The following is a 26,877-nucleotide window of genomic DNA, read 5'->3' as shown; positions in this document are numbered from 1 at the left end:
TAGCCCTCATGCACACTGGACATTTTTACAGCGGCTGTTTTTGGCTTTTGACGTTTTTTCCTACAGCCAGTAAACTCCCCAGCATGTTATCCTATGTGTCCATGCACACATAGACTGGAATCAACGTTTTTTGGCAGGGACATTTTTTGCCTGGAAAAAAATGCCAGAACTAGTTGGTTTCTAAAGGAGTTTTTTAGCTGTAAAAATGTTCTAACGCTGAAAAACGTGACAAACTGCAGAAAAACACGGTAAATCGCCACAAACCAGTGTTTTTTGATTTATTTTTACTAAAAAAATTTTTTTTTTGTAAAAAAAACCTCTAGAAAACGCAAATGCAAAAAAACCCTGCTAAACACTAATACAAAATAGCTAAAAAAAACACTGAAAAACTCACGTTTTTAACGTGAGTTTACACAGCTAACGTTACCAGTGTTATTAAACCACCCCATGTACATGAGCAGTTAGGGTGGAGCATGTAACATGTTCCCACTGCTGCAGCTTCTCCCCGACCCACCGCCTCTAATGACAGCAAGCCACGGATCTTCTCCCAAAACTCGCTGTCACAATTTTTTTAAAAATGGGACCGTGGAGGGCTCTGCACAGTCGGCTGTATCATTCCTTCATAGAGTTTTTTGACTGGGAAAACCAGAAGAACTACAAGTACTGAAAGCCTTTGTGACTGTTGAGTTGTAGTTCTCAATGAACTACCATGGTGCTGTTGAGCAATCTATTTAGTTCATTGGCTCTTCCTGTCATTGTGTAACTGCCTGCCTGTATGAGCAGACAGCTTACACTGGCAGTCTGCAGGAGTCCTGCATTGCACTTTCAATCTGTTGATCATGTGTGCAATGCTTTGCAGGATCCTAATAAAAATAATAATAAATACACAATTTTTTAACCTGCAAAAAGATATGCATTTATTATTTTTTTTACAAAGGCAAACTTATCCCTTAATAGATTGGTGTTTTGCTCATGTCACCCTAAAACGTGTATTAAAAGACCACTCTCTGCTGTATGGTATTTATTTTGCTATGTTAAACATCCCCCATGCCAGTGGATAGTTCTTTTCTTGGCCAATAGCTTATATACAGTATTAGCCTTGGAAATTGCTAGAATTCAGTATCAATATTGGTACCTTCCTTCTTGGATTGAATGGGATTTGATGCTTACTTTGGGTTTTATGGATTTCAAGCAGGAAACATTGACTTGACGGCACCTAATAATAATAATAGTGATCATCATGAACATTCTGCTGTTGCTAGAGGGAGTCACAGGAGATGCATAGCAGTCCAGATTTCCTCAGCTTTCCCCATACCCAGCAACATCTTAAATTTTGAAGGACATTGTGGTTTCTAGGGTGAAGTGGCAGATGTAAACCATTCCCCTTGTCCTGGGTTTACTACATGATTGTGTATGATTGAGTAATCAATAACCTCAAACCAACAAAAGAGAAGAGATGTGTTTTATAAATTGCATATGTAAAACTAAAATTATTTTACATTTTAACCTCCCTAACGGTATTCCTGAGTGTAGCTCGGGGTAAAATGTCTATACCAAAAGCGGTAACCCTGAGCTAGACTCGGGCTTACCATGCGGCGCTGCATAGGGAGTCCCTGCAGCACTTACCTTGTCCTTCGCTCCCGCGATGTGTCCCCCTCCTCCGGCCGATGCCGGCATCCGGCTTCTGTGTTCCGGTTCCCGTGACGTCGGGACGTACGGGCGCCGCCGGCGGCGGGAAATTTAAAAAATTTAAAAAATGACGTTTTTTTTTTTTTTATTTTAAATAGTAAAACATTGCTGTTTCATCCCATTTCACATACATATTGTCCCTAGTGCTTTGTCCTGTGCCCTGCCTGCATTTTTACTGTTCTTTCTGCCTGGAAACTGAGAAACGTCCGTGGCGTCCAAAAAGCGTCCCTTTACGTCAAAAGCGGTTTTAGACCGGCTAGAGAACAGCGATAGTAAATCAGAACCACTTGCAGAATTGAGTGATAATGATTTGTGGGGAAATGTTCCTAAAAATTACAGCCTACAATAAAAAACTATTTCCATGCGAAAAAATGGTACCGCTTTCAGCACAAAAAATCGGAAAGAATCATACCGCTAATTCAAATTTGCTATTCGCCTATGTTAACATTTCAAATACTTGTTTTGTCATTGGGAAATCTTGTTAAATTAATGTGCACTACTTCATTACATTTCTGACACTAATTAGGCCATCAGCATCAGCTGTAGCAGCTGTGGTCCACTGGGAAGACTTGGGCGCAGTGACTGCAACAGTTTCTAAAGCTAAACTGTGAGTAAGGTGACGGTTTTATGAAATCTATAAAAGCCCAACTGAATTCAAGAGAAAAGCAATGCGACGAAAGTCACACTCATGCCACAGTGCCTCTATGAATTACATTTTTCAATTTACAGTATTCAGATTGAATAGAACATTTTAGGAATTGTTGATGTTGGAAGACATAAATCCAAGCCATGAGTTCATCTCCCAAGAATGTCTCAGACATTATTACCAACTTTGTTCTGATGGGACTTATTCAGCTTGAATCATTTCGATATGTATGCGCTGTTTTGGCACTTGCATTATTTTTATTAACATTGTTTATAACTTCTATGATTGTCTATATAACCTGGACAGAGAAAAGCTTGCATGAGCCTATGTACATCCTAATATGTATTTTGGTTTTCAATGTGATGTTCGGGAACGCAGCATATTTCCCCAAGATGGCCATTGACTTGTTGTCTGGATGCTCAACCATCTCACTCACAGGATGTCTCTGTCAATCTTTCTGTATGCAGATTTGTGCATGGGTTGAGGTGTTTACTTTTACGGTAATGGCATATGATCGATATCTGGCTGTAGGCCACCCTCTGAGATACCACACTCTGATGAACAACATTAAAATTCAAAACATAACACTTGTCATATATGTTTTCAATGTGATCAGTGTAACTGTTGGTATAATATTGACATTGAAGCTAACTTTTTGTGAGGTCAATATCAACAATGTCTTTTGTGAGACCATGTCTCTACAGCGGCTTGCTTGTAATGATACAACAATTAACACTCTCTATGGGACCACTTCAACCTTATCAATGGTGATTCCTTGCTTGCTTGTAATAATATACTGTTACATAAGAACAGCAGTCATCTGTCTGAAACTTTCTGCAGAAACCTCTCAGAAAGCTATGCATACATTGATTACTCATGCATTGTCCTTCTCCATTTATGCTGTCACCTTCTTGTTTGTTAATATGAGGTACAGGCTAAACAGTGGTCCTGTATCAATGCAAGTTAATGTTATCATACCTATGATCGGTACCAGCATAGCTACTACTGCAAATCCTCTGATCTACGGGATGAGGACCAAAGCTCTCAGAGAAAAGATGTTATGCAGCCTGCAGAAAATTGTTGGAAAACTAAAATAATAAAATTAAATTTAGATTTTTTTGCAGTCAAACCATTATACAGATGTGTTATTTTTCTAAATTGCTTTTTGCCTTTTTGTGATTATGTAGGAAAGAGAGAGCTGTAGATCAGCCTGTTGGAGGGAGCCTATTTGTGTTGTCTAAGCATGGGCTGTACTTTCTCAGTACTTTCTCCATTTGAGCTTGCTCAAGCAGGGTGTTCTACAGAAGTGCCATTCTGTGTCATGGGTGTTTAGTGACTTCAGCAGGGTTGGAAGGCCTGGTGACATGTTTTGGAAGGTAATAATTAAGATACTTCCTAGCACATGGTCTTCTCTCTTGGACTTCTGCTGGAGAGGATGCTACAGTGACAACTATCTTTCTCCCAGGCCTTTGGGCGTATCAGAGTGCTTCAAGGATCTCTTCCCCTAGCAGGAAGCCTTAAGGATGCTGAAAGCAGGGGATATTCTATTTTTTTTGTCTAGATGAAGCAAACTGTAGCTGTCCTCTACAAGAGAGGAAGTATGTGACACCAGAACCATAGTTGTCATAAATACTAAACACTGATTTAGAATACCTGTACAAGGTGAAAGAAGTCCTGAAAACATGAGGACTGAGGTTGGGAATCACTGCTCTAGTGCAATAAACATATCCAGGTTTAACCATAAAGTGATTGACACCCATATTCCTTCAATCCTGAGACAAAAATCACTCCCTGAGATTAATGTGCCTGGGGCCTTATTGCCAAGTAAGTTAGCTAAAGACATTGGCAAATGTAGCTGTTGGCCAGTTAAAGGTCACCATTTTAATTGTAGTTATTTATTTTTTTTAATTAAATGTTTATTGATTTTCAAAATATTAGGAAATTTAAAATCCACAATATAAATTCTCTACATTCATATAACAATATCTAATTTAAACATTCATTTCCCATAATTTCCTTATTTCTCCCAACCCCCCCACTAGCAAATCCAAAGTCACCCCATCCCACCCTACATCTACCGCTCTTTGGCAAGAGAAAAAGAGGCTCTAAATCGTGCTCTCACCATAAGGGGGCAGGAAAAAGAGAGGCCTTATTCTCGTCCATTCACCCTTGATCTAAACTCTTCCCATTTTTTCCATTTCGCCTGATATATCCCCATACCATCTTCCTGGGTATAAAACAGTTTCTATAATTTTACAATATGGTCCATTCTAACTATCCAGTCTTGTTTTTTTGGAGCTTCTACTTGACGCCAAAATTTTGGAATCAATCCCTTGGCTGCATTTAGAAAATACCATGTTCCTGATTCTTTATATTTATTTACTGTTATTTCTGTATTATGTAAAAGGCAGGTTCCAGGGTCCAGACTAATATCAATTTCCGTAATCTTTCTAATTTGGTGTACCACTTCTCTCCAGAATATTTGTATCTTTGGACATTCCCACCATATGTGATAAAACGTGCCTATCTCTCCACACCCCCGCCAACAAAAAGGTGACTTCTCCCCACTCATCTTATGTTCTATACTCGGTGTGATATATCCTCTTGTCAAACATTTAAAATTCATTTCCACCTCCCCTGAGCTTATATTCTCGTGAACCAACCTAAATATTCTTTTTTGTTTAACCTCATCTATCTCCACACCCAAATCTCTTTCCCATTTTTCTATATACATTAGGTTTTTTTTATTCCTTCAATCCTGAGACAAGAATCACTCCCTGAGATGAACGTGCCTGGGGCCTTATTGCCAAGTAAGTTAGCTAAAGACATTGGCAATGTAGCTGTTGGCCAGTTAAAGGTCACCATTTTAATTGTAGTTATTGACAATCTTTAAACCAGCGCTATATTTGAGGCCCAATATAGGGTCTCAAAGGGTGTTTTTCATAGCAACCTCATGTCTCTGAAATTATGTTTTGATTTGTAGACTGTCAATTTAAATGTATTGGACAGGCAGAAGCGTTTGTCACTTTAGCCAATATTTGAAGAATTCACTGCATGGACATTCGTACTCTATATTCACTGGGAAGAGTTTTGGCATTAATCTGACCCCACCCAAAATTATGTAAGGGGAGGAGCCACTCAAGTCTGTATGTGAGCTGAATGCAAGAGTGAGTAACAGAGATAATCAAAATGTCTCAGAAAACATCCTTGTTTCTAACCTGTCAATGCATTCTGATACCAGTCCACCTAAAAAACAGTCTACTGAGAAAGGTCAGAACATGACAATGGGGATCAATGTTGTTAATAGCAAAGAGGGCCAGACACCTGCTTCTGTCACTGTTGAGGTTGAGGTAAAACTCAATTCAGAGTCCTAATAGAAGGAGTGAGAGAAGGACTGTGAACCCAAGGTTTGGGGAGCCCCTGGGGAGGGTTTGCCTAAGATTTTCTCTGTCAATTTGTTCTATACCTCACCAGGCCTAACAATTCACCTCCCAACACTGCTGCCCATGTTCTGGAGCAATGAATATCATGCAACTCCTATATTAAGCATGAATCTTACCTACTGTCTGGTTTGGAAAATCTTGCAAAGATTCCAAAGTGTTCTAGATTTCAAAGGCAGGTGAACAAGTGTGTTGCTGAATACTATGGATTTTACTTTCCACATGTCCCTGAAGTAATCTTTGACTAGATTGGGAGTCCATACAACCACCATTGGTTTTATTGAGAGTCCATGTAACCACCAATGCTGTGAGGAAGAGGTATGGGATTATCTTGGTGTTCCTATTCCTTTCCTATTCCCATGCAGAGCTGTCGCAGTGTTTGCTGACAAATATCATAGTTGCATTCTGACCTGAGGGGTACAGGCAATATATCTATATAGACAATTCAGTCATCAAAAGACCTGGACACCAGATGTGGAATATGTGCAAACATCCTCCTGGAACAAGATGGGAACATGTAAAAAGTTCAGGACCCAAGATACTATAAGAATTTGCAGGAGAAGACATTTTCTGACACCTGAAGTTTGCTTCTTGAACATTGCAGTTGTATGTACCTCTGCACTGGAGGGACAATGAAGAAGCCTATTAAATTGCTATTGGAAATGAGTGTCCAAGTAGAGCCGACAGTCACCTTGACTGCATAAAAGAAACTGCAGATATTCATGGACTGATAGTAGTCCCCCAACGTAATTTATTGTGTAACGTATAAATAGTTAGTTAGGATGTATGATTTCTATTTTATTACAGGGGACAGACAACTTATAATCAAGAACTAACTATCTCTAGTAGACGTTTGCCATTTGAAGTTTAAACATTATGTGGTGCCTATAGTATTAGCCAGTGATGGACTTATACATTGAGCTCAGAATGTCCAATACATTTGAATGCTATTGGCAGTAACATTGTGCAAGGGTTGATGCTTTAATATTTATTGTGATGTTGTGTTCTTTTACAGATGTACCCAAAGAAGAAATGCTGTAAATAGTTTGCATTATGTCATGTAATTTGCCTGTTGTATCTAGATAGATAGTAATAGAATGCTGAGTAGTTTTCTTTTGTGAGTGTTTTATAACTGAAAGTAACAAATATTGGGTTTTTTTTGGTCTTTTTCGTTTATATAATAAAAATTAAAAAACAGCGGTAATCAAATACCACCAAAAGAAAGCTCTATTTGTGTGCAAAAAAAAGTATATAAATATAATTTGTGTACATTTGCATGACCGAACATTTATCAGTTAAATTAGCGCAGTGCTAAATAGCAAAAATTGGCCTGGTCATGAAGGGGTAAAACTTTCCGGAACTCAAGTGGTTAATCATTGTGTGTACCATCTCAGTCACTTGCTGTTTGAGCTTGCTCCACATGATTGTGCTAAAAAAGTGCTATGGATGTTTAGTGACTAAGCCAATAAGCAGGTTTGGGGGACCTGGTGAGCTGGCTGGGAAGATATTAAATATTTAAGATACTTCTGACACAAAGAAATATCTACCTTCTTCCTGGTGATGATACTACAGTGAGAACTATCTTTCTCCCATGCCTTTGGGGTTATGGTTCAGAGTGGTGCAAGGAGCTCCTCTCCTGGTTGTAAACCTAGAAGATGCTTGCTGCAGGCAATGTTCTACTTTGGGTCTAGAACAGGGGTGTCAAATTGGCGGCTGTTGCCAAACTACAAGTCCCATGAATCATGGCAAGGCTGACAGTTACTAGCATGACTCCCAAAGGCAGAAGCATGGTGGGACTTGTAGTTTCACAACAGCTGGAGGGCCACCAGTTTGACACCCCTGGTCCCCTGGTCTAGAGGATGTAAACTGTAGCTGTCTCCTGGACTTCTCCCTGATGAGAATGCTGTAGTGAAGTAATGAGGGGCTGAATGAGTGGAGAGTAAACACAGGAACCTTTCCATGCTATCCTGCCTTGGAGTATGAAGCTTAAGATACCAGTTGAACCTCAATTGTCAAAAATTAATATCTTATGTTTAAGGGACCAGCAAGCATAGCCCTGTGGAAAGTGACCCAGAGAGTTTGGAAACATATGCAGAAGATGAAAGACTGTACCACATAAAAAAGCCCTTCAGGTATCCTGTGCTTGCTCCACTATCCTTCCTAAACTACATGGAGAAGTGCAATAAACCTATTCAAGTATTCTTCTAAAGTGATGGGCTCCCATCCTTCATCTATCCTGAGACAAAAATCATTGTGAGAGATTACTGTGCCTGGTACCTTATTACCAAGTAAGTGGCCTTAGGATATTCCCAATGTAGCTATTGGTAAGCTGAGGATCAAGATTACCAATAGTGATGGACCGTACACCCTCGTGTTTGGTTTGTGGTAAAACATTCGAACCTAATGAATGTTCGACCGCACATTTCGAACTTAATGCAAGTCTACGGGACTCCAACTTGTACATTCAAAAGTGCCCTATTTGAAGGCTTATATGCAAGTTATTGGTGATAAAAGGGGTATGGGGACTCTGGTACTGCCCTGAAGGGCAGTCATTTTTCATTGCTTAAAAGAAAAAAAAAAAAAACATTCCTTTAAATATCATGCCAGGGGGGGTCCCCTTAAACTACCTGAAAAATTGCACATCTGTACAATGTATAGAACCTGCTGCAGCAGGACTGACTTTTTTTTAAATGACATTTTTACAAAAACAAAACAAAATAAAAATAGTGTGGGGTCCCCCCCCCAATCCTTACCAGACCCTTTAGGTCTGGTAGGAAGGTTAGGAGGGACCCCACAGTAAAAAAAACTAAAAAAAAGGGCGTGGGGTTTCCCTAAAAGCCATACCAGGCCCTTTACGCCTGGTATGACTTTTAAGGGGAACCCCACCCCCCAAAAATGGGGGGGAGCATGCCCCCCCCCCTACATTCATACCAAACTCTTGATCCGAGCACAGGCCTAAAGGGCCCTGTGGCTTACCAGGCCATGTGCGCTCGGGCATGGGGACAAAGGCCTCTTCCCCACAACCCTAGCCTGGTGGTTGTGGGGGACTACAGGCAGAGGGGGTCATTATCATCAGGGTATCCCTTTAACCAGTTCCCAGCTGCGCTATAGCCAAAAGATGGCTACAGAGTGATTCACTAGTTCTGGGAGGGCGTCCATGAATGTCCTTCCAGAACCGCACCTCCTGGGGCTCGCACTGCGCTCAATCTGTGATCGCTGTGTCCTTCGGACACAGCTGATCACATGGCTACGGAACGGGCCAATCACAGGCACTTTTACCATGTGCCCAGCTGTGTCCAATCACAGCTGATCAGTGGGTAAATAGGAAATGCCAGTAAGCGGCATTTCACAGGGGGACATCTACACTGATGATAATACAGTATAAAAAAACGGGATGCCCTTAGCTGAATATTACCTAATTAAAGACCAGGGGGTTCCAATAAGGTAACCCCAAATGCTGTAGAGTCCTCATAGCCGACTCACAAGTGGATCACTGCGCAAACTGTTGGCGCTATATAAATCCTGTATAATAATAATAATCACACTGTGGTGTCCTCGGGACCAAATAAGAAAAAGGAGACCAAGAGAAAAGGATCCCTTAGGTCAAGAGGTCCCAATGAGGACAAACTGCGGCTTAATGAAAATGCAAAATTCAACCTTTATTGCAGAATAGATAAAGCAACCATATAAAATTAATTAAGGAAAGTAAGACCTCACCACCACCGATAGAGAAATTGAAGGATGGAGATGACGTGATCATCCAAGATGACACCACACGCTAGAGAGTCCCAACAACTCAGTGGAAGTACTGTGCTATAGGGGGTCATGCATTGAAGGATGTAAAGAGGGATAGAAGAGCCAATGAATAGATGCTGATGGACAAGATATATATAAAAAATTGCTAATAATTATATATGATAAAGGGAATAAGATGACACAGCCTGTGAGTGTTCTCCGCTACATAATTATCTAATAAATGAGGATATAATGATAGCTTAATCCAGGTGCTTGGCTGGAAGGGAGACAGGGATGTGTATCAAGGTAATCCCATTGAAGCAACAATTGGTGAATGAACAAGATCCTTCCTGTATGCATCAGAGCAAAAATAAATAATGAATGTCCATAGAAAAAAATTTGACATGAATGATGGACTCTTCCTTAAATAAATAAATGAAGACAATGGCATGAAGGCAGTCCCTCATATAGCAGAGCCCAAACAGGGATGTACTATGGGTGTGTAAAATACTAGCAATTGCAGCGATAGATGCGGAATATACTGTTAGGCTTGAATCAGTGTTGATATCACACACTTTCAGTTGATTAAATCAGATGATATTGGTATATGCTAAATATGGCCAGTGATTTAATAGTGGTAGTGGCTGCTTGCTGATTGTCCCAAAGTAGTAGAAGATATACATATTCATAAAATTGTGTCAACTGTGGGGTAATGTAGTCAAACCTTCCACATGTTGATGACAAGCGCAGAGTATGCAGTGATGCGGTCCAGTCCACCTGCGGTGTAGGGATGCGTGCAGAGTATGCAGCGATGCGGTCCAGTCCACCTGTGGTGTAGAATTGCATTCAGAGTCTGTAGCGGTGCTACCGGGTAGTTGTCTCACTGGGGGTATTGTGGGAGACCATATAAGAATACAAGCAGAGTTCATTCATTCAGCCAACCAACCAACAGTCCAGTCTCTTTTTCTCTCTCCAGAAAGACTTTCCTCTCTCTTTCCTCTTGCCTACCCTGCTCTCCTTGCTTTGTTGCAGAAGCCAATCACTGTCCATCCCAGATTGACCCAGAACCAGCCAAGATGGCTGCCCCCTGCACTGGAGGTACTTCATAGGCAAGCATTTCAAAATGGTCTTAGTATTGGTACTCAGTTCTTGACACAAAGCTTGGACTTTTCTGAATGTATTAAGGCCATTCTTTCTTAGGAGTCTCTGAGGCATAGAATGTTCTTGACAGAGCATCAGCATCCTTATTCTCAACTCTAGGGCGGTATTTCAAACTGAAATGAATCCCAGACAGTGCCTCCAATCATCAATGTTCTATGGCATCCAGTTTGTACGTTATAAGAACATATGTGAGTTGGTTGTTATCTGTCTTAACCTCATTTTCTGCCCCTTACAGGTGTTGTTTAAGCTTGTCTATGAAAGTCCATTTTCAAAGTCAAAAACTCCAACTTGTGGGAAAGATAGTTTCTCTCAAATGGGATAGGGCTTTAGATCATATAAGCGACAGGTCTCAGACATCCATCATGTTCTTGATACAACACACCACCCAGTCCTTGCCTGCTGGTATTAACCTGTAGCTCGTAGGGGTTGGCAGTATGGACAAAACTGTTGCATTGGTCAAACTCAATTTCAACTGAAGAAATTCCCATTCACATTGGCCAGAACATTCTTTCTCTATGGAGACTTTCTCAGTCCTTTGGCTTGATTCATTCTTTCCAAGGTCTCTTGCTGTTCTTCAAGTTATTCAGCCCACAGGATCTCAGTGATTGGTGGGCCTATCTTTGTGAACCCTTCCAGGAACCTCCTGTATTAACAAAAGAACCCCAGGAATGATCTTAGGTCATTCAAATTTGGGCCCTGGGCCAGATTATGATGGCTTTCAACTTCTTGGAGTCAGTGGCCACTCCCTCAGCAGAGAAAGCATGCCCAAGGTAGGTGCCTGATGGCTGATAGAAGTGGCACTTCTCAAGTAACAATTTTAAACCTGCTTCAAAAAGTCACTTCAAAATATCCCCATTCTTCGCACCCTCCCTCTCCTCTTCCCCTTCTTCCTTTCCCCCCTTCCCCCTTCCTCTCCCCCCCTCCCCTTCCTCTCTTCCCCTTCCCCCCTTCCTTCCCTCCCCCCATCCTCTCCTCCTCCTCCCTTCCTCTCCTCCTCCCCCCACTTCTCCCTTCCTCTGCTGCTCCCCCCTTCCCCCATTCCTCTCCTCCTCCCCCTTTCCGCTCCTCCTCCCCCTTCCTCTCCTCCTCTTCCCCTTCCCCTCTTCCTTCCCTTCCCCCTTCCTCACCCCTTCCTCTCCTCCTCCTCCCTTCCTCTCTTCCACCCACCTTCTCCGCTTCCTCTCCTCCTCCCCCCACTTCCCCCTTCCTCTGCTGCTCCCCTCCTTCCCCCGTTCCTCCTCCCCCTTTCCGCTCCTCCTCCCCCTTCCTCTCCTTCTTCTCCCCTTCCACCCCTCTTCTTCTCCTCCCCCCTTGCCCCATTCCTCTTCCTCCCCCTCCCTCCCTCCTCTTCCTCCCCCATTTCTCCCCACATCCTACCCCCATCCTCTCCTCCTACCCCCTTCCTCTCCCCCCTTCACCAACCTTCCCCCCTTCCTCTCCTCCCCCCTTCCTTCCCTCCCCCCTTCCTCCTCCTCCCCCTTTCCCCCTTCCTCCCCCCTTCCTCTCCTCCTCCCTTCACCCCTTCCTCCCCCTTTCCTCCCCCTTCCTCTCCTCCCCCTTCTTCTCCTGATTCCCCACATCCCTCTCCTCCTCTCCCCCTTCCTCTCCTTCTCCTCCCCTTCCACCCCCCTTCCTCCTCTCCTCCCCCCTTCCACCCCATCCTCTCCCCCCTTTCTCCCCCCAACCTACCCCTGTCCTCTCCTCCTCCCCTCTTCCTCCCCCCCTTCCTCTCCTCACCCCCCCCTTCCTCCTCCCCCCTTCCTGCTCGCCTCCTCCCCTTCCTCCCCCCTTCTTCTCCTCCCCCCTATTCCTACCCTCCCTCTCCTCCTCCCTTTCTTCCTCCCCCCCTTCCCCCCATTCCTCCATCCTACCCCCATCCTCTCCTCCTCCCTCTTTCCTCTCCTCCACCCCTTCACTAACCTCCCCCCCTTCCTCTCCTCATCCCCCCTTCCCTCCTCCCCTTACTCCTTCCTCTCCTCCTCCTCCCCTTACTCCTTCCTCTCCTCCTCCCCCCTCTTCCCACCCTCCCTCTCCTCCTCCCCCTTCCCCTCCTTCCCCCCCCCTTCCTCTCCCCCCCTTCCCCTCCTTCCTCCCCTTTCCTCTCCTCCCCCCTTCCCCTCCTTCCTCCCCCTTCCTCTCCTCCCCCCTTCCCCTCCTTCCTCCCCCTTCCTCTCCTCCCCCCTTCCACCCTTCCTCCCCCCTTCCTCTCCACCCCCCTTCCTCCCCCCTTTTGTCTCCCCCCTTTCCTCCCCCCTCCTATCCCCCCGCCTTACTCTCATCTCCCCTCCCCCCCTCCTCTACCCCCTTCCTCTCCTCCCCCCCTCCTCCCCTCCTCCCCCCCCTTCCTCTCCTCCCCCCTTCCCCCCTTCCTCTCCTCCTCTCCCCTCCCCTCCTTCCTCCGCCCTCTCCTCCTCCCCCCCTCTTCCCCCCATCCTCCTCCCCCTTATCCCCCATCCTCCTTCCCCCTTCCCCTCTTCCCCCCTCCCTTCTTCTTCTCCTCCCCCCTTCACCCCCCCTTACTCTCCCCCCCCCTTCCTTTCCTCCTCCCCCCTTCTTCTCTTCCTCCCCCTCCCCCCTTCATCTGCCCCTCTCCTCTCCTCCCCCCCCTTCCTCTCCTTCTCCTCCCCTTCCCCCCTTTCCTCTCCCCCCTTCACTCCTCCTCCCCCCTTCCCCCCTTCTTCTCCTCCCCCCTTTCCTCCCCTCCCCCCCCTTCTCCCTTCCTCTCCTCCTCCCCCTCTTCCCCCCTTCCTCTCCTCCCCCCTTCCCCCCACCCCCTCTTCCCCCTTCCTCTCCTCTCCTCCCCCCTCCTCTCCTCCCCCTCTTCCCCCCCTTCCTCTCCTCCCCCCTTCCCTCTCCTCATTCCCCACCTCGCTCTCCTCCTCCAGCCCTTCCTCCTTCCTCTCCTCCTGGAGTACAAGTCTTGAAGGAAATGCGTGTAACCTGGCTGTGAAGGACTATAGAGGGACCCAACACTTTAGAGGTTTACTATTGTATGGATGTGTTTTTTTTTCTAAGGCCTTATTTAGACTTTGGGTTTGAGAGGGCAATACAAATGTGGGGTTGAGCCATGTTTTTAGTGTCCCCCCTTTAAGATGCAAATGGCAGCAGATGGGGGTTTTTACATGACACATTTGTGATGCTTCACTCCCACAGCAAAAAATACTCACCAAGCATGAGTAGATTAGTGTTATGGGCAGGGGCAGACTGACCATTTGGAAACTCGGGCACTTCCCGAGGGCCCGGGGTTAGTAAGGGACCCCATGAGATGCCCCTGGTACCTTTTTCATAGGCTTTTTTGAGTTTGGGCGAAGACACAGGGGCCCCATGATCCCCTATTGCCCGGGGGCCCCATGAGTTGTCAGTCCACCCCTGGTTATGGGTGTTTAGTGTTAGTTAAATAAGCTCTATCATCTTCACATTACAGCTAAGTGATAGGGACTCCTGAGAGCTCACCTGTGGCAAGATACCCTCCTAACACACACAACGACTCATGTTTCTTGCTATCATCCCACTGCAAACATCCACCCTGGGCGATCTCCTGGTGTTGGATGGTGTTGAAACCTAACCACGTGGAAAATACACTGCAATACGATTAAGAATTTAGGCAAACCCCTCTATTAAATGCTTTAGGAAGTACAGTGTTGGTGGTCTCTGTATGGAACAGCTCACATGGCCATTAGCCTTCGCTATGCTACTCTAAAGTGCATCATATAAAGAACATAATACAAACAGCAACAGCACAGGAACACACTGCAAAAGTTGCACAAACACATGCCTACAGGAAGATCCCCTGATGTATGAGAAGCCGAGCTGTGAAGCTGCAATATTCCGGCATTGCAAAGTGGTGGGTTGCTGGAATCTTCCTTTGTGGCTAAACCTTTCCATATGCTGTATCCAATATAGAGTCATTGTGTTTCTCTTAATCACACTATCATCGGTAATGAAGTCCAGAGCTCATTTTTGCATAAATTTCCTATCTTTATTATACCTCTGACATGATAAAGAATAAATGTTTTGAATTTTATTTCTAGGGAAATGCTCTAAAAGGTGTTCAGTTCATGGCGGGTTTGCAGAGCATGACTAAATACTGGTACTGAATTAGAACCAAATCAAATCAATGGGAGCTGAATGTTAAAAACAGCACTGACCATTTTCTAGGTTAATAGGCAAGGGATTGTCAAACAAATGGTAAGGAGATTAGGCACTGCCCTTCAAAACTTGTAAAGGGATTCCTTTCATGTTCAACAGACCCTCAGAAAAAAAACAAGAAATTGCTGATGGGAATATGACAACCCAAGCCATGAAATTTCCACTAGAGTACGTATGGGAGGGCCTCCAGTGCAAAGTGGGACTCACATCCCCAGACTTGGGGGTCATTATTGTGTAGCTATTTTCTTGCAGCTCCAGATGGCAGCTCATTCCCTTTATACTGTTCAGCCACTATAAAATATTTGTGAATATTGTCTATCAAATGATACATGCTAATTCCTATCTCAAGATAAACCCTGCTGTGGTATATTGTGTAAAATACATCTAGATGAGTCATATTCTGGCTTGGTCAATACCTTGAGAATACACCACATTTTATATATATATTACACACAATATACTACACCTGCCTTGTCCCTCTTTCTTTTCTTTTTTTTTTTTTCCAAAAAATGTTTTATTGAAGTATGAAAGGTAAACAAATGATAGACAGATACGGATCGCAGTCCGTGCAAAATTTCTTATACGTTGTCCCGTAACGCAGACGGGATCAAGACAATATATTAATTTGTAGAACATCAGGGGACGGAGTTCCACAGTAAGGCAAAAGTAATAGACGTAACCATAGCAATACTGACAGTAGCATGTACTTTAGATAATTATGGTATACACTAGGCTCTATGTAAGGAGAGCACACATAATCGGATTATGAAGTGGTCGACAAAAGTATCCTCTCAAGGCATCTATGACATATATTTCCATCTCTAAAAAATGTGGGCTACTGTTGTAGAATATTGTTACATCTGTATAGCTATGAGTGTTCTGTACCTAATGAGAATAATAGCTAATTAGACTATGAGAAAAGAGGGTGCAAATGAGAGAAAGAAAAGAAAAGAAAGAGAGGAGCGTGGGGATGGAAGAAGAATATGAGATGAGATATCAAAATGAGGTGGGAGGAGACGCACATGACAAATAGAAGGGGGGAATGGGGAGAGAGAGAGGGAGAGAAAGAAAAAAAAAAAAAAAAAGGTGGGAGAAGGGGGGGGGGGAGTGGTTGGAGGATGAGGTTCATATTTAAATAAGCATAACCAAACCAGTTGCATCTATTAGTAACAGCCTAGCTGTATCTATTTCCATCTTTTTAATTAGAGATATAATTCAGTGAATGACCGTTAATGGAGTTATTGCCGAGGTGAAAGTTCTAGAGGCCTTCTGTGTCTCCAAGTCTTTCTCGCTCAATCCTTCAGCAAGCCATGGTAAGTATCAGTAGATTGGAAATGGGTCCAGCAAGCCCAAGTCTTCCTGAATCGCTCGGGGTGATCTTTTGCCACTGAGATCAGTTCCTCCATTTCAGCAATCCTCTGGATCCTAAGAATCCACTCTCGTACGGTGGGAATATAGGCTGATCGCCAATGAACAGGGATACACTGCTTTGCCGCATTTAACATGTGTAATGCAAGGGACTTTCGGTAAATCCTCACCGGAAGTGAGGAATGATGGAGTAGACATTGTGCTGGTGTAAAGTCTAGGGTGTAAGTGGTTACTTGTCTAATGGTGTCCAAAACTTTTCTCCAGAAGGGCTGCAGCAGCGGGCATTCCCACCATATATGTAGAAGAGTACCGTTTGCCTGGGAGCATCGCCAGCATAAATCTGGCACTTTAGGATCAAATTTATGAATCACCGATGGAACTCTGTACCATCTGGAAAAAACTTTGTAGTTGCTTTCTTGTGTAGAAACACATATGGAACCTTAATGCATGTGATCGTAAATGTGGTTCCAATCCTCAGGTGAGATTGAAATTTCTAGATCATGCTGCCAGGCTGCACAGGCCTTCAGTGAGTGAGATGTATTGGAACTTTCCAATAGGGAATATAATTTGGATATTACATGCCTCTGTGGGAGATCTGTAAAGCAGAGTTTTTCAAAAGCAGTAAGCGTTCTTGAATAATCCTTTAGATGTGGGGAGTTACGTAGAAAGTGGTGGATTTGTCTATACATCCAAGGCGTTAAGGTAAGGGATGGCCATGCCTTTGTAATGTCTTCTCTAGATAGGAGCTTAGAATCTTTGAGAAATTGACGTACTGTTAGGTTATCTTCCCATTTATACCCAGCGAGAAAGGTCGTAGACATCCCTGGAATAAAGTCCGGGTTCAATTTGATCGGAGTGAAAGGGCTCGGAGAGGAAGAAAGTACTTTTTCCTGAAACACTTGCGCGCTACAGCGTAAAGTGGGACCTATAAGTGGGTGCATCCGAAATTCAGAAGGGACATGGGCGGTTTTCAGCCATGGGGAGGTGGAAAGTGGTATCTTTGAAAAATCAGCCTCCAAACCGACCCAGATCTTACGAATGTGATTCGTGGTCCAGTCTACTAATCTGGCTAGGTGGCAAGACCTGTAGTAACGAGTAATATCCGGTAATCCAATACCTCCATTCTTTTTGGGCATAGTGAGTTGGGTGAAGCTGATTCTTGGGCGTTTATTATACCAAAGAAAAGAGGAGCAGAGCGTTTTATATGATTGAAAGAATGAATTTGGTAATTGAATTGGTATTGTTTGTAGTAAATATAATATTCTGGGGAGCACGTTCATCTTAAGTATGGCTGCTCTACCAAACCAAGAGAACCAAGGTTTATTCCACGTCTGAAGGTCTTTGGAAATGTTACGCAAGAGGGGTAGAAAATTTGTTGCATATAGTTTGGTAAGATGGGATGGTAGTTGGATACCTAAATAAGTGATAGCTTCTCGTTGCCAGGTAAAGGGAAAATTTGATGTCGCTTGTTTAACCACCTCCGGATTTAATGATACATTAAGCGCTTGGGATTTAGAAAAGTTAATTTTGAAGTTAGCCAAATACTGAAATAATTTGAAATCCTGTAACAAATTAGGTATCGTGATATGAGGTTCTGTCAGGAAAAGCAGTATGTCGTCAGCAAAGGCAGCCACTTTATGCGTTTTGCCATTGATCAAAATCCCTTTAATGTTGGCATTATCTTTAATGCAATTCAATAAGGGTTCCAGTGTAAGAATGAATAAGAGAGGTGACAGTGGGCATCCCTGTCTGGTCCCTTTGCTGATCAGAAAAGAGTCTGATAGGTGTCCGTTCACTCGCACTCGCGCTGTGGGGGCTTTATATAGAGACATAAAACATGTCAAAAAGCGCAAAGGCAGTCCAATGCCAATCAAAACTGCCTCTAGGTAATCCCAAGCTAGTCTGTCAAACGCCTTCTCGGCGTCTAAAGAGAGAAAGAATCCGGACTGTTGATTTTGGGTTAACCAATGATGTATATTTATGGCCCTTATTGTGTTATCTCTGGCTTCTCTTCCCAGAACAAAACCCACCTGATCCGGAGATATGATGGATTCTATAACATGTAGTAGACGATTAGCCAGAATCTTGGCAAAGATCTTTAGATCAACATTCAATAGGGAAATTGGTCGGTAGTTCGCTGGGGACGTGTGATCCTTATTCTCTTTGGGTATAACCGTAATGTGAGCCTCGGAAAGATTGCGCATGGACTGCCCCGGAGTGTTTAACGAATTGAAAGCCTGGAGAAATGGGAGTGCTAATACGTCAAGAAAAGATTTGTAATAAGAATTAATAAAACCGTCAGGTCCTGGACTTTTACCAGGTTTCAACTGCGTAATAGCCTGTTGTAGTTCCGCTAACATCAGAGCACTCTCTAAATCTTTTGCTTGCGATCTAGAGATCGGTTTAGGAAGATATTGTGTGAGGAATGACTATATAATGACCTCACGTGGCCTAGTATCAGCTGCTGGTTTGGACGGTAGGGATAAATTATATAAATTAAAGTAATACTCCTCAAATTCTGCTGCAATATCCGACGGTGTTTTCAGTGTGCGTCCATGTTTGGAATGGAGCTGATATACGTGCCGAGCAGCCTTTTTGGATTGTAAAGCCCGAGCAAGAAATTTGCCACTCTTATTTCCATGTTCGTAGAAAAGTTTTTGTTGAAGAATAAAATTACGTTTAGATTTCTTTTCAACGACCTCGCTGAGTTGTTTACGTGCTTGCTCCAGCTCATTAAAAGATCTTAATGCCATAGATCGTTTATGGGAGCACTCAAGTGTGCGGACTTTGTGCAATAATGCGTTGAATGATGCTTGCGCCATAAGTTTTCGCTCAGACGAGATAGATATTAGAATTCCACGTATCACACATTTGTGCGCCTCCCACCGTACGAGAGGGGATGTTTCCGAGGATGCATTTTCTTGAAAGTAGTTTGTCAAAGAACTACGGATCTGAAGAATAACTGATGCGTCCGTTAGGAGAAATGGGTCCAGTCTCCATATTTTGGAAGTACTTGGTGTATCCAGGAATTGCAAAGTGATCATAATCGGGTGATGGTCTGAAAGGATCTTCGGTTCGATCGAGGCTGACTTCAGGGCGTATAAATCTTGTTGCGAAAGAAAGAAATAATCGATTCTTGAATGGCGTTTGTGAGGCGCAGAGTAAAAGGTGTAATCTTTGTCCGAAGGGTGCAAAGTACGCCATGCATCATGTAGGAGAAGGTCTTTCAATTCAATTTTAATTTGCTTAAGTGCTTGGAACGGGATGGATGAGACCCCCGAAGATGTATCTTCCAATGGGTTCAATGCTACATTAAAGTCGCCGCCTAGAATCACAATACCCGATTGAAATGTAGCAAGTAACTTAGCTATGTTACGAAAAAAGCCTACTTGTGCTGTATTGGGACTATAAATGTTGACTAAGGTAAGTGGTTTATTAAAGAGGGTGCCTTTAAGAAAAAGGAATCTTCCCTCAGGATCCTCGAGCGATTCAGAAAGTTCAAACGGAAGAGTTTGGAAAGTAAAATGGATACCCCCTTGGCTTTCACCTCCGCATTAACTGAATGGTATGCCGTGGGATAGTGAACATTGGAGAATCTAGGGACTTGGTCTGCTCGGAAATGAGTTTCTTGGATAAAGAGCACATCTGCACGAAGGCTTTTCATATAGGTAAGAAGTTGCAAACGTTTTTCAGGTACGTTTAGGCCCCTCGCATTAAGAGAGGCCACGGAGAGTGTGCGAATTGACCGGTTCGATGTGTGGTTGTTCGTCATTGTGTAATCTACCCAAAAGGGTTGCTTAAGGGCAATATGTGTACCAGAAGAGTATCACGCGGGTAGTGAAAGAAGAGAGAAAAAAAAAAAAAGGGGGGGAGGGGTAGAGGGGGGCAGGGGTGATGATAAGGGGAGTAAAGAATAGTATAAAGACTGGAAAGAGACTAATATGAATTAACAGAAAAGTTAGAATAGAGACGGAATCATAAAGGAAAGATTCAAGAAATTTGAAGAAGAAGAAAGGAAGTGTTAGGTGTATGCCCTATAAACCCAAATGTATGTATGAGGCTATTTTCCTTCCACTTCCTTTAAAGATTATATTCCAGAGGTAGAATAGACCAGCTACTCTATCTCATAGTACAGCTCCCAAGAATTGGTTATTTGCAAGATGTTATCCGGGAGTCTGAAATTAGAGTTGGAGGGTATTCAAACCCAGAGACGGCCAATTTGATAAGATACAGAATAATCTGAAAGAGGCCTAACTCTCCTGAGTAAAAGGTGTAGAGGGGAAGTAATCTAACATGAGGTGTCCTTGACACATAAACGTAGGTGGGAAATGGCTCACTTGAGACAAGAGATAAATAATGTGTAGCAGGGGGTGGATAAAGGCTAGAGTATTATATGCCAAAGCATATTAAGCAAAATGGTGTATGTATCCACTTGGACCATATCAAAGCTCAAGAACAGTGAAGTATAACTATAGGAGTGGAATTGAATGTGTACCAGAGAAAAAAAAAAAAAAAAACCATAAGTTATGAGTGTACTACATGTGAATTTAGACAGATACTGAGAAAGTACAAATCACTTGCGCATAGCATAAATTAACTGTAAATATGTTATGTTATCACAGGTAAAACATAATGCAATCTATAATCTGTCTTTTCCGTAAAGATGTTGTAAACCAAGCTAAATAAACAATCAAGTCAACTAACGAGAGATTTCCATATGCCATCTCAATTGCGAATAAAGATATCTACTTCACATGAAACATTACATGACAGTAGCAACAATATCACGTATGACTAAACTTGAGTGTAGGCCTCAGATCAAACCTCTACTTAAATCGTATTCTAGAGACAATAGAAATATTAGACCCAACCCGGGGATGTAATATATCGCTGAATACCCCGTTGCTTACCGAACAGATATAGGATGGTGGGGGGGATGTGTCCAAAAATCCGTGGCCCAAAATGATCCTGTTACAGATCAGAGCAGCTAAATTTTTGGGGCCAAACTAGACCCGACCACGGCATGGACTGTTAACGTAAATATCAAATATGACGGTCCCAACTTCCATAGCTGAGATACCACCCTAATCATATCTAAGTAGAAGGTATGTAATAAGCCAGGGCCCAAATTGCATATCGAGGCATTTCCAATTGCTATGCAGTACGCAAATCGTTTAAGGAGAGCTATGGGGACGTGCGAGAACACTATTAAAATATTGTTTACAATGATCAAACTAAAAGATAAGGGTCAGAGATAATTATGTATAACGGTACATGAAGGTGGTCCGGAGTCCCAGGAATCCAGATTACAGCATCATTTCTTAATATACAGTAGGAGCGAGATACGCCTCTCCGTGCAATATTAAGCCATATGGGCTGCTATCCTTTGTCAATACAGTAACTATATGTGTAGAGGCTAGGCCCAAGGCAAATCAGAGTTTATAGAGAGATAGACATGACATAGAACTTTCAAAAACTATAATATTAAGATTCAAATAGTAGGATCATAAAGACTCCCCATCCTCCTGTACCATGTTCTCAATATAGTGGGATCCAGAGAAGCAGGCCGCAGCCCAAACAAGGGTTTAGCCCGCGTCTCTGGATCCCGACCGTGTTTTCGCTCCTGTATCCGACAGGGTTCATCATGTGTTATGTTGGGCCTTTACTTACCACGCTAGCAAATTGTAGTACTGGTAGGGATATTCCCAAGAATATCAGTAGGGTTGTCCTGACCTAGCTCATCAATACCACAACCGAGGGTACAACAACAATTATATGCCAGTAAGACAATTATATACCACTGAGAAATAATATACGTAAAAGTTTTAACAACGTGATGCGATACACATACCCTTAAGTCCAGACTTCAGGAATACCGGAGAAGTTAGATATGACATATAACGGAACCTAGAATACAAAGAGAAGCGCATACTCGATCCACTAGAGGAGTAGCCTCGAAGTTGCTTATACCACTTCGCCTTAGTAGGTGGTAACGGGGAGAAGTTATTCATGGCGCGCCTTGCGGTGTGCAGGTGATGCTGGTAGACTGTCTCCAGTAATAAGCCTCCTACGAACCGGGGAAGTTGAGGCTTGAAGTGTTGACTTGCGTCGTCTGTCTCCGCTCGAGGGGCCAGTAGATTGTGCTTCCATAGGGCCTTCATCCGGCTGCGATTGTAGAAAAGGTTCAGTAGACCAATTTGGAATATCAGGTAATGGGATACTCAAGATTTCACAGAATGGTGCAAGATCCTCCGGAAACCTCATGAGAGCTGATCTCCCCAAATGTGTTGCAGAGAGACCAAACGGGAACTTCCAACGGTAGGCGATACCTTTAGAGCGAAGTAGATCTAGTAAAGGGCGCAGGTCTTTCCTGCGTTGTAGGGTAAGATGGGAAAGATCTTGGAATAGTTTAATTTCGGAATCCTGGTATAACAAGCGTTGTTTATCTCGAGCTCTGCGTAATATGTCCTCTTTAAGTCGGAAGTCGACTACACAGCAAACTATATCTCTCGGTGGGTCAGAATCTCTGCCTTTAGGACGCAAAGCCCTGTGGAGGCGTTCAAACTCAATTGGAGATTCATGTGGTCTTTCTAAAAGATCATTAAAGATGGAGAGAAGAGCTTGGGCAAGGTGGCTAGGCTCAATTGCTTCTGGTACACCGCGCACCCTTAAATTGTGTCTTATTCCCCTATTATCCAAATCTTCGATGTGACGATCGAGGTTTCTTAGGTGCATGGTGTGTGTGTCAACCTGCTTACGCATATCATGGATAGCAAGGCCTTGCATATTAACTTTATCTTCTACCATGTCCAGCCTATAGGCTACTGCCTGTAAGTCAATGTGTAGCTCAGCTATTGCCGCGGAAAGAGACTCTTTGATATCCGATGCAACCGCTTTCAAGTCCCCTATGGTGAGGTGAGCAGGTTCAGAACGACCCGCTGCGGCAGCTGCCGCCAAGCTCAAAGGCTGAGAAGAGAACTCCTTTGCAGGCGAATGCAATGGGGATGCAAGGGCGAATGAATCTGCGTAATCCGGAGTGTGAGATCGAAATAATTCCGGAATGCTGCGATTAGCCGGACCACCTGTACGGCGAGGGGATCTGGAGCGAGGGGTGACAGCCTTCTTATCTGCTTTCCCCATGTCGGCGGCGACTCTTGATTCTGATTGCGTAGCCCCACCTACGTGTGTCAAGGCTCAAGGAATTATATTACCATTTTCTCTGGGGTCAGACTGTGTCCCCCAAAACTGGAAAGTGAAAATAGGGATAGATAGTGGAAAACAAGCCCTAAGTTGTACTGTACGTCTCCGCGTACTTGAGATAAAAGGCGAAACAAGGAAGACACTGATTTAGCTGTGGAAATGCAGTGACTATCGCTGCCTTCCCTGTATATGAATCTGTGGGTGATGTAACAACCGTAGGCCTAATCTCAGCACAGCTTCCTTCTTTATGGGCTGTAGCAAGGTCTCCGCAATAAGCCGGTGTTCCCTGGGTTTGTGTGGGGGATGTCCCGATGGACCCTGGAATGCTGGTAGTTGTCTGAGGGATGAGGTATGCGTGCTTGGCAAGTGATCCTCCTTTGGGTGTGATCGCAGCCAGCCTGTGTAGGGTGGGAAAGGTCCTGGGTCCACTAGGCCGCACTAATCCTCGCCACCCCTGTATCCCATATGGGGGGGGAGGGAAGGTGATCAGGATGCTCCTCCAGGACGTCCTGACAGGCACGGAGGGATGACAGGCAGCAGACCACAGAACGAGCGGGAGGGGGGGTTATCAGTCCTCCCCCTTCCTGATCCTGCACCCACCGTCACACCACCACTGACCGGCCCGTCATGCGCCGGAGGGCTCCACGGCTCCACTCGGCCGCAACAGGCCGCACCAGATCGCCAACCCAGAACGGCTCCAAAAGCGCCTCCGGCTGCCCAGCCGCAATGCAGCAGGGACGGGTGAGTAACCCGCTCGTCCCTACCCTCTCATACGACCTGGATGCCAGTGGATGGTATATCGAGCCGCCGGAGCTCCAGGTCATGCGACTTGTCCGGTCGCCATCTTGGACACGCCCCCTTCTTTCTTATATTGTGCCCAAACCAAGAAGCGGCTTGCATATTGTCCAGACACTGAACAATATTTGTGGCTATTGTTTCTCAGATAATACACTCTAATTCTAAATGCAAGATAACATTTGCCCTTTCTGCTTATAATTTCTGCCTCTTCAAGTGCTCATGCTGACTTTCCTGACTTTAGCCAGTATCCACCAAACCTAAAGTCTATATTTTGATTATTTTGGGAATAATTGGGGATATGAGGATTGGATGGGTTTGGGGATTTTGTGGTTGTAGTTTTTTTGTGTACTCTGCTTTGATATATCAGTAAACGTTTTGGAAATACAGTGTAGTACGTGCAGAAAAAAAAAATCTCAAAGTATTGTATAAACTGTTGTGCCACAGACCAAATTGTAAAAAGTCAGGGTTTTAGCTTTATTGTTCTTTGTAAGCTTTCTTAGAACTTCTGGATCTGTTAGGGCTGCAACTTTCATCAGTCAGTTCAGACCTTTTAGAAGGTTTTTATATTCAAATATTATTTATTGAAGGATTTTTCAAACATACAGAAGAGAAAAACATGGTGAATGAGAATATAAAGTTCACTTAGAAAATCATAAGGCACAAAAATGAAAATAGGCGTGAGGGGTCCCCACCAACAGGCCGGGGATATTTGTGGTTCCTGGTGTTACATGAGAGGTATGTTCATTGTCGAGTGAACTTTTCTCGAGGTAAATAGGTTTTAATTAGAGAAGAGGTAAGAGTTAGGTAGGGGGAAGTAAACAAGAGGGGGGCGGCACAAAGGAATACTCGTTTTATATATAAAATCTGGTCATAGTAGTAATCATTTTTACGGAGCAATTTGGATGTTTTAACCATCGAGACCATTGAGTTGTAAATTTGTGGGAAGATGAGTTATGGAAGGCTATTCTTCTTTCCATTTCACATTGGAGATTTAGGTCTTGAAAGAGGCGAGACAGAAGGGGGGCATTGTTAGAGCGCCATAATCTAGTAATGTTGGTTTTTGCAGCTGCTAAGATATGTAGAATGATGGTCCGTACATTTGTGGGGAATTTATCTATGCCAATTTGCAGGAGAGCGACAAAGCGGGGTTTGGTGTAACTAACGTATCTGTAATTGAGGATATTATTTTAAAGACTTTGTTCCAGTAAGATTTAATTAACTTACAGTTCCAAAGTATATGAAAAAGTGAACCAGCCCCTCCGCAATGTCTCCAGCAAGCACGCAAATGTTGTGGGTAAAATAATGCTAGCTTAGTAGGGGTCATATACCAGTCGTGTAGAATTTTTAAATATGTTTCCCAGTGGGAGGAACATTTCGAGGCCTTGTAGGTAATAGTAAATGTTTTTTCCCATATATTTGGGGAAAAGGTTTGGTGTAAGTTTTTCTCCCAGTTGGTTAAAGAAGACGTGTATGTTGTGAATTGCTTTTCGGTTATAAATGTGTAGAATGTGGAAATTCCTTTCTTTGGATAAGTGGTTCTATGAAAAAAATGATGAACCAGTGCAGGGATTTCCATGATTTGTGAGATATTATTTTTGCATAGCGCATGGGCTATGCGCATATAGGTAAATTGTTTGTTGTCAGGAAGGTGAAATTTATTTTGGATGATGTGGAAGGAATCTAATGTGTCTGAGGTATACATGTCTTGAATATGGAGTATGCCAAGGGCCGTCCATGTTCTTAAGTTTAAGTGGGGGGTGAGGTGGAGAAGAGATGATATTGGGGTAGGGTTTGGACACTGTGGTTTCCCGATTTGTTATAGTCAAGAAAGTCATACCAGGCTGTTAAGGAGGCCTGGATACATGGATGCTTGTGGAGCGTTTGATTCTGAGCGGTGCGGGGTAGAAATAGTATGTCCGTTAAAACATATGGGTGGTACAAAGATGTTTCCATGGTTGTCCATATTTTTTCAGGGGAAGGATGCCACCAGAAGAAGAGCTGGTCCAGTAGAACAGCTTGGTAGTAGGATTTCACATGTGGAAGGCCTGCTCCCCCTCTGGAGGTAGGGCGTATTAGTAAGTTTGTGGTGCATCTAGGCTTTTTTAAGTTCTATAGGAATTTGTTTAATATCGCCTGGAGTTTGGTGAAGAAAGAGTAGGGGGCTGGAATAGGTAGTGTTCGAAAAATTTAAAGTATTTTAGGAAGTATACACATTTTTAGGGTTGCTATTCTACCTAGTGTCGATAGAGTAGTGGTGCGAAGGCTTTTGAGGTCCTGTGGGATAGTTTCGAGAAGCGGTCTATAGTTAGCTGTGTGGAGTTGGCTAGTATTGGCGGTGAGTTTAATCCCCAAATATGGGATGCTGTAGTTTTCCCAAGTAAAGGGGAACTGTTTAGAAAGTAAGTCTTGGGTTATGGGCGAAGTGAATAGGTTTAGAATTGATGATTTGGGTTCATTAAGTTTATAATATGAAACCGCTGAATAATCACTAATATGTGTACGAATCGTCTGAAGAGATTTATATGGATTTGTGACTATCAGTATAATGTCATCTGCAAAGAGACTAATTTTGTGTTCGGTAGAATGATATTTGACTCCCGTGAACTTTGGGTCATTTCTGAGTTTGGTCGCTAGTGGTTCTATTAGTAAGGCGAAGATTAGGGGGGATAAGGGGCACCCTTGTCTGGTTCC

General features: G+C 43.6%; 1 protein-coding gene across 1 annotated transcript; it reads left to right on the top strand.

The window, feature by feature from the left end:
* Positions 1-2,478: 2,478 nt before the first annotated feature.
* Positions 2,479-3,432, top strand: LOC149438373 (olfactory receptor 5AC2-like). The gene has a single exon (XM_089659872.1). The coding sequence runs from the start codon at positions 2,479-2,481 to the stop codon at positions 3,430-3,432; it is 954 nt and encodes a 317-aa protein (XP_089515998.1).
* Positions 3,433-26,877: the final 23,445 nt, after the last annotated feature.

This window comes from Staurois parvus, unplaced genomic scaffold (assembly GCF_062004578.1).
Source record: "Staurois parvus isolate SC_StPar_1 unplaced genomic scaffold, SC_StPar_1.0 ptg001192l, whole genome shotgun sequence".
Classification (NCBI taxonomy): domain Eukaryota; kingdom Metazoa; phylum Chordata; class Amphibia; order Anura; family Ranidae; genus Staurois; species Staurois parvus.
The sequence above is the reverse complement of the archived record's forward strand: the minus strand, read 5'-3'. Positions and strand labels throughout refer to the sequence as shown.